Raw genomic sequence first — 12,206 nt, forward strand, 5'->3', positions numbered from 1 at the left:
GTAAAAGTGATAGGCCTAATGTTTGATACTAACAATGGAAAAGGGAATAAGAAAAAATAAGTTTATTTCATCAAAGCGAAATTCTAAAGTAATTGAATCCACCTGAGTGCACTTTGACGAAAGGAACATAGGATCTTAGGAAGAAAGAAGACCACAATCATAAGTGAATCACACCAGACTTAACATTGCGATAGTATTAGAGAAAATATTTCGGCTTGTCAACTGAGATTCTAAAGTAATTGAACAGGTTTAAGTGGACTTTTGACAAGAAGAGGAAAACTGTACATATACTGATATAATGTTTACAATATGCTTAAATTCTCTGTGGTGTGAACACTTTATTGTACATACATTTAACTTGTTTCAAATATTATATGATTTGAAAACAAGTAATATTTGTGCTGTTTATATTCATCGTTTAATTTATTGATAACAAGTCAGACACCTACTGTAGAAGAATCATAAGCTCAACAACTACATAGTATATATTTGTATTATTAAGAAATATAAGTAAAAGCCATTTATTTCGACAATTGGCAAAAAAAAACATGTATATATTTTTTTTTAAATCTGACAATGAGGCATGCATGTGAGCAGTTCGTAGTAGCTTGTGGGTAATGTAAATCGATAACGTAACATGAGCTGCACATTCCCAGAGTGATTTACAACTTATAATGGTGCGATTAGTTGTTAGACACAGTTCAAAGGGCAGTAAAACAATAAAATTTAATTATAAATAGATGTATACTTATGAGCTCAAGCTACGTAGGATAAACAAATGTAGTTTCATGTTATAATTTGAAGTCCTTCTAGAAAGAAATAATGGGTAATTTAGATATATTTAGATTTTTTTATTTACATATCTTTTTTGGTGGTTACAAGGTAGGTCAAATTGACTGATCCTGTGTAGAGATAGGGTAGAGAAAATAACAGATAAAATATAAAGTTTTACTGGAAAAAAAACTTTGAAATGTATTTGGGAGGTTTTAGGAATTACACAAAGCAAATTTGAGATTTCTGAGATGAAGAAAAGTATTTTTAAACTTAACATGAAAATTTCTTTGCACATGAACTATTCAAAACAAATACTCAATATTTTCATGGATACATTTTTATTTTAGTTTATTAAAAATACTTCACTAAAAATATTTTTGTATGTGAAAGACGTGTAATGTTAATTGAAAGACTGACAAATTTTGTGAAGATATACATACTATATTGAAAGTTAGAAGTATTAAATCTATGAAGACTTTAAATGAGTACAAAAGAGGTCATGTGGTCAATAAAATTGACTAAGCTGTGTTGATAGAGTTAAGTAGGTAGAAGTAAAAGGACAGAACTAATAGTAACATAGTAAGGTTAGTTGGAATAGTACAATGGTAAAAACTATTACTAGAAATCATAAAAATGACAATAAAGTAAGTAAGAGATATATTTTGTATTAAATTGTTAAAGATTATGGAAATAAATTCCTTTACAATAATAAGAGAAAGTATAATTCAAATAAAAGTTTTAATCAAAAGAATAATGATAAAGGAATAGAAAAGAAAGTACATCACATTTAGAAAATCAATCTCCAAAAATGAGTCCCATATAACAATATTATTAATATCTTAACCAAAAAGTATTAATACTATTCATAATTCTGTACTAATTTAGATTAAAATGACTAAAAATGCCACCTAATTCTAATTGAAGTGAAGGATTAAGATCTAATTCTGGTTTCCCTAACTACACATAAAATATATAGAGTACACATATATATCTTTAAAGTAAATTTTAGATCTATATATTACTCAATTTGTTAATTCAAAAGTAAATATTTAAAAACACAGATAAACATCAATTTTTGTGTCACGTGGTATGTTGAATGCAGCACTGGTTCAAATTAGATGTTTGTGAAGTCAAAATACTAAGTCTATAGTTTCATACGAATTAGAAACTCAAATTACAGTTATTGATAAGCTAGAATATAAAATAAAAAGATCTTATCTTTTCTAATTGCTAAGATATTGCTCATTTAATAAATTAAACACAGCGACACACCACCCACCTCTTTCCATTTTTGGAAATGCTCCCTTATATAAACTTACTTCTATATATGATATAACTAACCATTCGGAAGCTCAGAATGTCCCCTAGTGGCTTTCTCAGCCATTTTAAATACTTAGGACTCCAGTTCTTTCTTTTGAACCAAGATTTCAAGGAGGTAGGATGTTTTTTTAGTCTGCATCATCATCATAGACAGCAGTACATCGATAATTCTACCAATGCTTAGCTGCCACACAATCATGAATTATTATTACAAGAAAATGGGGACAAAAGTGGGATCTAACACGCCATGAATACGGACCCCATCCAGGAAGGCTAACCCTGCCAACTGAAGCTAATCTACTTGTAAGCCCTTTCGTCTGACGGCTCCAGGTCAGTGCCAAAAATGAGTCTGCACAAAATTACCTTTTTTTTTTAGACTAAAATATGTCTTAGATACTAAGCTTGATAAATTATAGTGAAATTCTATGGTATAAATGTAGTAATTTATTATTTTTTAGTTATTCAAATGTATATATATAAAAAACTTAAAAAAATATTTTTTCATGTGCAAAATTTATAGGCTTAACATCCTACATCAAACAGCAATCAAGTACAAAGGTTGTAACTAGAACAGATGGTTGTTTGCTTTACTTCTTTATTTACTGTTCTATGTTTTAGGAAAAATAACTTTAAGAACTTATTTCAAAATAGCATTAATGTATATAAATATCCATATGAAATTGAAATGTGACTGTATTTACAAAATACTAGTCTACTAAAACACAGCCAAGACAAGTTACTTTTTACAGACCAAAGGTCAGTTTTATGTTATTGGATATGGTAACAAGGATGCATGTGAGCCACATCATTGTAACTTCTGTATTGTTAGCCAGGCATGATTGAAAGGACAATATAATAAAAATTATAAATGTATAATGTTATGATATTTAAGCTATTTCGTCTTATAATTTATGTTCATTCTAGAATGAAAAATGCATAATTTATGTTTATTTCCTAATTTTTATGGTGGTTGCAAGATCAGTCAAATTTACCAAATTCGTACAAAGATTAATTACTGAAAATAACAGATAAAATATTAAGTTTTTTTAAAGAAACATTTGATAACTATCTGGACATTATAAAGATTTCGCATGTGAAATTTCAAAATTTCCTGATATATAAAAGTATTTTTAATTTAAAATGAAAATTTCTTTGCATGATAGATAGGCAACATGTGAAAAGAAAAAAAGGTATGAGAAAAACATTGCTTTACAAACCTTAAGACTGATAATCTGATAAATTTCATAAACATTTGCTTACTAATTTAAAAGTTATAGCGTGAAAACTATAAGAAGCACAAAATAGTTAAGAGGTTGGTCCTAGGGAATGAGCCTGTGCTGAAAGAGTTAAATTAGGTTCTTGAAAATGATGGTTTGGTCCTGGAAAGTTTTTTTTCGTTGGGCTGTACAATCCATACTTTTTTTTGTCTTAGAATTTAAATATTTTTATTGTTGATTAGAAAGTTCCATCTTATATATATATTCATTCAGTTTCAACTTCATTGATATTCACTGGCATATAGATAATATATTTTGTGAATTGTAATAATTGACACTTCTGGTTATAAACAGTAAAAATCACCTTAAAATTTGACAAAGATTTATTGGTGACCTAGGGCCTAACTTTTCAAAATGATCAGGTCAGGTTAGGTAACAATATTCTTGGTTGAGATCAGTATATGTCTGATAATTATAGTTTCTTTTCCATAAATAATCTTTTCTTAATTGATATTTTTCAAAGAAAACATTTTACTTAACTTTCAAAAAATATAACTTAACACAAAAACATTTTCAGGAATGAAAAGAATGCTAAAGAAATTATAAAAAAATCCCAGATCTGTAGTTGTATCTAAGTCTTTTAAGCTTACCAATCAATTCCATTATTGTTCTCTGCAGGAGATCCATCTATATATATATTAAACTATAAATTACTTTTCACACTACCTTATTCACTGTACATGGACATAAATAGTTTATAATCTGCTGTATTCAGTTGTATTTAAACTTTGCATATTGTTATTTTGATTGTTGAGGTTTAGTTGTAGGTGTTCAGATCAGATTTTGTGAGATCATAAAAGGGTGTGAATGTAAGGCTGTAGTAATGAAAACAGTAAACAGAGAGAAAATCACATGTGAAACAAAACATGGAAAATTCTATTCTCAATGAATTAGAAAATACAAGCCTTTGCTTGGGGATGAGCAGAAAAATTCTAAAAAAAATTATAGGTATGTTATTTGTAGGTAAGAATCCTTAAAATTGTGTGGGAATGAATGTTTGAACATTTTAAAATTTGGCTATGAAAATTACTCTAAATACACGTTATGAGATATAAATTTTAAGTATTTTTGAGGTTAGAATAGTTGAAATAGAATTAGAATTATTATTTGTACATATATTTGAAATTTGATATGTAATTGTGTACTTGGCATCTAAAAAGGGTCCTGGTCTGAATATGTTTAAGCTGTTTTTTGCACTGTTATATGCCAAAATTTAGTTGCTTATAATAAATTTTACAATTTCATAAAAAGTGAATATAAAATGTTTAAGAATACATTAAGATTCATTAATGAAAATTAATGTGTTTGCTTTGTATTTTTAATTCTCACTTATTAAGTTGACTTTTTTTTTTAACTAGAAAGGAACATGAGAAGTGTGAGTTTGAATTACACGAGGTTTATGCCATAGATGTTGTCATCAGTACAGGAGAAGGAAAGGTAAAGTCTTTTTAGTAAAGTTATCATATAAATTAAGTGATTGTCATTTCAAAAATTCTATGAAATGTGTATATGCATATAATTAGGTTATTACATGACCATCAAATTGCAATTTAAAAAAAAACTTTTGAGATGTCTTAAAAGTATACTTTTACTTTTTTTCTGTATTAAACTTTTTTCTGTTTTTTTATTTTGAACAGAGCAGTGCTTTAGTGTTTTATGTATAAGTGGTTTGTTATTTGTTAATGCTTTAATATAATACAGGCTACATATATTATGCTGTCTTTTAATCAAGATTTTGTTTTGATGGGTGAGATCCCTCATTATAGTTTTCATGCTGTAACTTTTAAATTAGTAAGTGAATGTTAACGAAATTTGGCAGTTTATCAATAAACATTACATTGCTTTCATATGCAAAATATCTAATTTTTATTAAGTCTTAAGGTTTGTAAAGCAATGTTTCTCTCATGCCCTTTGTTTCTTTTCACATCTTGCCTGTCTATCCTGCAAAGAAATTTTCATCTTGACATTAAAAATACTTTTATGCATCAGAAAATTTTGAAATTTCACATACGAAATCTTTATAATGTCCAAATAGTTATCAAACATTTCTTAAGAAAAAACTTTCAATTTTATCTGTTATTTTCAGTAATCATTCTCTGTACGGATTTGGTAAATTTGACCAATCTCGCAACCACCTTAAGAAAATAAAGATATAGTACTTAAGGCCAAATTAAAAATTGCTTTTCAATTAAATTAAATTAGGCTATTTTTGAGTAATGGCAATGCTAGTAGCTGTTTTTTTATATGTTCCACAGAATTACAGCTAGGCTACTTTGTTTTCCCAAAGACACTTGTATAAATTTGGTGAAATGAATGGCAGTGCAAGCCAATTGGGAAGTTGGAATTTATTATTTTGTTTTTATTTGTTTGTTTGTCTCCCCCTGAAGTGGAAAGTACCAATATTTACATCTGCTTTTTCATTCAAAATATTGTACTAGGGTTACACTATGTTTCAATTTAGGGGGAGGTACTTTGTGAATTTCATAGTATGATAATAACTTTTACATGCATTGTGAAGCAGTGTTGTGTGTGTAATCAGGGTGTTGCTAGAGGCAACTCCCTGGTATAATATACGTATGTTGTGTTTTTATTGGTAGTACAGGCAAATTTTTAGGGATTACAGCAAACTTACCTTACAATGGATGTTGTTTTTGGTTGGTCCTATGCCTTCTGCATTTGTTCACATTTGAGGTGCCCAACACTTTCTACGTGTTTCTGAAGAGTTCTTTAATGGCATGTGGGGTTACAAGACCCCACAAACAACTAAGAATGCCTCTCTGAGAAACTCAGCCAATTTCTACAAAGGGCACAGAACATAACTCCCTCATCTGCATTGAACTCCAACCAAGGCCACTTATTCTTCTACAGATGGTTAAGTTTTCTCATTTTTGAGAAGTGCATATGAGAACTCTTGCCTATTTGAGACATCAAAGGTACTAGTGAAAATAAATCTGCATGGCTATTAACATCAGACCTATCTGTGTTAATTGAGTTAGCACTTTCAGTGATATTAGGTATTGGCCTAGGACAAGCACTGACTGGAGAAAGTTGCAATCTTTTTTCCCTTGGTTCAGTCTCATGATCAAAAAGTTCATTCACATTTTGGGGTTTTTCATCAGCCACTTTATGTCTGTTAAACCCAAAATGCTCCATTATTTGTTTCATTTTCTCACAAGCAGGCTTAGGTTACTGAATTATTATGAAGCTAAAACTTTAAAAGCAGCCCACATGTATTAACACTTGAGGCAGTGCAAGTGTTACAACATTCCTGATGAAATTTTTGTAAACTTGGCAAAGGGAATGGCCATTTTAGCCAATTGCAAGTTAGCATTTCACTTTGGTTTTTGTGAGATTATCTCTCCTCTTGAAACAATGAACTATTAATTTTACCACATTTCCCCACTGTGTTAGATATATACTATTTCTGTTTTGGGGGTGATTATTTTTCTTCATAGTAATGGGATTTCCCTTACCACCTGGCTGCAGTCTGTGTAATATTATACAGTATCATACAAATAATGTGAACAGTACTGCTTTGCGCATGCATTGTGTTATGATATGCTGGTAATGCAGGTTTGTGTGTTTGAAATGGCAAAAAGGTGCCTCTTATGTCTTCCAGAGCAAATTAGGACTTTTTGTGGTATCTGAATGATAAGTTCAATGGATCTTCATTTGTGTCAACATTTTATGCCACTGTATAGGACTACATATGTCAACTCCCAGGTATTCAAACTGGTACACTACCTAATGAATTTCTGTAGTACCAAGAATTATGGGGTGCACTGTTTTGGTACAGCTGCAGTTTTGTTTGGTCCACTAGCATACTGCAAAATTCCCACCCTGATTGGCTGATCAACTTCTATTGATTCCCTACCATGCTTAACTCTAGATGTTGTAAATTGACAATGATACCATTCTTCTCTCCAGTGTTGAACAAACTATCATTGATTGTTGCTGAACAGTTAAACTTGGATTAATGTGTAAAAAGCATACAACTCCAGCTTTGTTTATTCCACTGTTTGTGGTCCAATGCCTGTTTTAACATTTTGGTTACCTTTCCTCAGCAGCAGTTTTCAAGCAGCTACACCTCAATTGAGACCACTTCATGACATTTTGTATCTTAGTGTTCTCAAGGTAACATTCACACCTTCAAGGTTGTTGGCCAGATCTCCACTTGACTATCTACCTCTTACAAATGGATCATGTGATACCTAGCATAAGTTTTGGATAGTTTGGGTTTTCTACCTCAACCACTTTTATTATTAATGTGTCAGTTTCATGTATACTCTTTAGTCTTGCATACAAGTGCTACTAAAATGTAGAGTCTTGCCACAATGTTTTGCAAGGAGTATACTAGACCAGCCAAAATTAATTTTTACATGCTTTTCATACAATATTTCAGTCCAGAGAATTATGACTGGCTTCATACTACTACTGGACATAGTATAACTGCTTGTACTTCGAAAAACTTTATACTGATGTGGTCATTTCTGGTTGGGTGGATGACAACCAATCAGTTTGAACTATCAACAAATGACTTTACTCTGGTGTATTTCATTTTTACATTATAAAGGAGTGGCATTCTCATAGTATTTGTCTTTTATATATATACTTTTTGGTAACTGTTTCCACTGTTATTTCTAATACTATATTTCCATTTGTGCTGAAGTAATAGTGTCTACAGCTCTTGTATCTGTAAACAAATCACAATAAAAAAAATATTCAGTAAAACCATCATATTTTTTGTTATTATTTCTTAGAAAGTTTCATCTTATGTCTAATATACATATGTAAGCAAATATATATAATGTATTTGGTCTTGTCTATTGTATTAGTTGAGTAATAGCTAAAACTTCACATAAATAATCACTTGTGTACCATATATAACTTGCTGTATATACAGTTATTTTATTCTAGGCCAAGGTAACTAAGTAAAAATACTTTCAGTAGTTATAACACTAATGTACTTACTTGTGCTCACAATAACAAACTTATGCATAATATAACCTCATTTGCAGTATTGAGATCCAAAGAGACCCCAGTATTGCTGCATTATGAATTTCTTGTAGCTATCAATGATCATGTTTTGTACTGAAAAAGATAGAGGTGCTAAGTGTATGTTGCAGCATGAGGAATTATAGAGAAAAGGAGTGATTCACTTACCCATTATCTTGCACACAATGTTAGGCCTAATTCAATACTTGGTCTTTCATTTCCATATGACAAGATTTTTTGATGTTACTGTAAATGTTGTTGTTTTCTAACTGTTGAAACAAACATACTATAAAATAAATGAAACATTGACTGATTATTTACAAAATAGCATGTGCAATGAAATATCATGTTTGCATTTTCTTGTTATGTGTACAAAATTTATCAGAAAAGCCTTATATGATATACTTTTTTTAAATGAGAAAACAAGTGAAACACATTTAAAGATACGTTGTCAATTGAACTTTGTATGCATTTGTAAACCTTGTGCAAGTTAGCAAAAAATATTTTAAAGATTATACTGTGTAAAACAACTTCCAGCAGAAACATTTAGAACCATACAAAACTTTTTGTTCTTTGCCAAACAAAGGTTTCAAATCTTTCTCATGATGAGCGCAGCAATAAATAATATTGAAACTATGAATGATAAACTAGTGTAAACATGTAATATTAAAAATCTCTGAAAGTAAAATTTAAATTTACTAGAAAATTATCATTGTTGTACTTATATATTAAAATGAAGTATTTAAAAATTAAAAATATTGTGTTTAATCTTTTGTTTCTAACCTCTAACAAATTGTACTCTCAGGGCCGAGAAATGGACACAAGGACTACAGTGTACAAGAAGACAGATGAAATTTATCAATTAAAAATGAAAGCATCTAGAGGTCAGTCCACATCTTTATAAAATATAAGTAAAAAAATACTATAATAGTAATATGCATCTGATCAGTAAACAGGGATTGCCAGAAACTGTGTATTGCTCACTCCTGTTTTCAGTGAAGCAGTAAGTTAATGAAATCTGATTCCTTATCCATCATACTAGTTTGTGAGGATTAACATTAATATTTTAATGTGATTCACTACAATAGTCAACATGAATAAATTAATAATTATAAAACTTCAGTAAACATATAAGTATCTCTCTTATTGTTTCATCAAAACTTCATAAATTCTTGTTTCTTCTAAAGTGTCAGCAAAAGATTTTATCAAGACACTGAGAAAGTTAGCAAAATATTTCCTTTTTTTTTGTCTGCTTTATGTATTGACACTTCTTTTCTTAGTATGGGATGTACACTATTTTAGTGACACATGTTTACACCATGAACAACAGTACTGATTTTATAGCTTTGATACACAATATTTTACTGAGACACAGTTACACCACAATGAAGAACATAACAGTTTTACAATATAGATATAGTAATTAGATAAATATTTAAGTCAGTGTTCAGATGCTGTATACATTTAATACAAGAGGTACCAAAATATATCTACCTAAATCAGTCCAAAGATGATTCAGTAAAATTGAAAGTGTGGGATTTAACTTGTTCCTTGGTAAAGGTTATGAATATTTTTTGTTGCATGTTCTGACCTCCTTGAGACTCGTATAACCTACATTTTAATGTATTTAATATTTGTTTACTCAAATTACTTTATCAAATGTTTTAGCAAAAAAAAAAACTAATGACATATTTTTTCCAGAGTAAACCACAAGATATTCATTCTTATGTCAGGAAACCATTAGAAGCAGGATCTGTATAATATAATACACCTCTGAGACTTCATGTGTCTATCTATCTATATATATATATATATATACACAAACACATAATCTTACCTTTTTTAGCTTCTAATTTTATATGTAATATGTGGGTGTCAATTAATTTTTTAAAATTTGCCATTAGGCACAAGCAATAGTTTTTTCATTAAGACACCTTTACATCTTGTTAGACTGATTGAGACTGAAGTTTGGAATAGAAACACAAGAACAATCTCATTAACTTGTTATTAGCAATCTAAATACAGTTTTAAAATAAAAATTATGAAGAAACCACTGTAGGCTTACAATAGTTGGCTGAAATTAGAATAATTTATACAGATAAAAAATGCTAGGTTCTCCTAACATGATTTCTGTAGCCATATTTTCTTCAAGAGAAGAGCCATTTTATTTTGTTAGTACACTATTTTGGAAGGGAAACAAATGTTTTAAATTATAGTAAAAGCAATAGTTATTTAGCAGTTCTTGGAAACTCAACAAACTCTATGCAGAAAAATGAATTTAATATGATAATAACCCCAGAATGTTTGTACTGAAGATACTATTCTTGAGCAAGTTTTGTTGTAATGTACATTACCTTATTTGCTATCAGTTACGTATATGCATACGTAAAATTCTACAAAAATGTAAACTTCCAGTGATTTAGAAATTTCTTTAGGTGAACAGGAACGTATTATGTTGGTTTTGTTCTTGCAGCATTCTTCAGTGAAGTAGAAAAGAAGTTTGGAAACATGCCTTTCACTTTGAGGTATTTGTCAGGATTTTTTATTTATGTATCTTTGATTTTAAATAGCTTTCATAAAACATTAGAAGGCAGTAGATTTGGAAGTTCATACAGATTGTTTAGTTATTCTACTGTACTGAAGAAACTTGAAAATTGTTATTGCAGATGACAGTGGTTAAATGATGATATTGTTGTTAAGAGAACATGTTTTAGCCTTATATATGCAGCTATCACATACAAAGAATAATTTATCAAATTATATTTTATTTTCATATGTTAATTGTTTTAAATATGAGATATTTTTGTGGGGATGTGCTTGTATATTTGTTATGCCCGGTAGTCTGTGCAAGGTAACTGTCAAAACCTTTTTTAATTTTGTAATTAGTCTTATGTTAATAATTTAGCTTTTAAAATCAAAATCTGTAGATTGTTTTACACCAGGAATGTTAGATGGAAATGGTTGTTGTTGTTTTTTTCTATCTACTTCTCCTAAGAAAATGATGTAATTTTGGTATGAAAAATAATTAGTAAAATAAGTGTTTTCAGTTTTTAAAATGTGTAGAACCTAAAAGGCTTATTTCTTATCTGAGTATTTAGGATGTCAGAAATGTTAATTTATAGAAATTATATTTTCAGTGACAAAAAAAAAAAGCCCAGCACACTGCAATTGGTTGATGATATTTTTTGAAACATTTATAAACGGCTATCTCATAAGGTGACATGAATCTTGAAATTTTTTATTGTTTTTCAATAATTCTGCTAGCAATTTTATTGAAAAGGTATAATATTAAACTTTATGTTTACCACATGAAGATATTAAATAGGTGTATTTCTCATTTGGATATTTTGGTAAAACCTTGGATTCTTGTTGGTATAGGGCCTTAACTATTTCAGCACGGGCTCAGTTCCATGGACTGACTTCATAACCATTTTGTGCTTGTTATAGTTTTCATACTATAACTTTTAAATTAGTAAGTGTATCTAAATGAAAATTTGCAGATTATCAATAAACATCACAAGGCTTTCGTATGCAAAATATCATTTTTTTTAAATTAAGTTTTGAATTCTTAAGTAATATTTTTCTCTTTTGGAATGTTGACTATCCAACATGCAAAGGTAATTTTGATTTGATGATTAAAAATACTTTTATACATCAGAAAATTTTCAGATTTCACATGCAAAATTTTTATAACCTCCACATAATTATCAAACGTTTTTTAAGAAAAAACTTTATATTTTATCTGTTATTTTCATTGGTATTTTTAGTTTTATTCTATTGAGTGAATTAATTGGTTTTAACGTAGCAAAACAACAATTTTTGTTCGAATAAAAGTTTAGC

General features: G+C 29.3%; 1 protein-coding gene across 1 annotated transcript in view; it reads left to right on the forward strand.

Annotated features, from left to right (window-relative positions):
• The window catches only part of LOC106470693 (proliferation-associated protein 2G4-like), a 54,551-nt gene that overhangs the window by 35,514 nt on the left and 6,831 nt on the right, over positions 1-12,206 (forward strand). The window contains exons 7-9 of the mRNA XM_013931254.2: positions 4,730-4,808; positions 9,172-9,250; positions 10,840-10,891. Coding sequence (XP_013786708.1) covers positions 4,730-4,808; positions 9,172-9,250; positions 10,840-10,891 — 210 coding nt within the window. The remainder of the gene's footprint in view (positions 1-4,729; positions 4,809-9,171; positions 9,251-10,839; positions 10,892-12,206) is intronic.

Source organism: Limulus polyphemus, unplaced genomic scaffold (assembly GCF_000517525.1).
Source record: "Limulus polyphemus unplaced genomic scaffold, Limulus_polyphemus-2.1.2 Scaffold4162, whole genome shotgun sequence".
Classification (NCBI taxonomy): domain Eukaryota; kingdom Metazoa; phylum Arthropoda; class Merostomata; order Xiphosura; family Limulidae; genus Limulus; species Limulus polyphemus.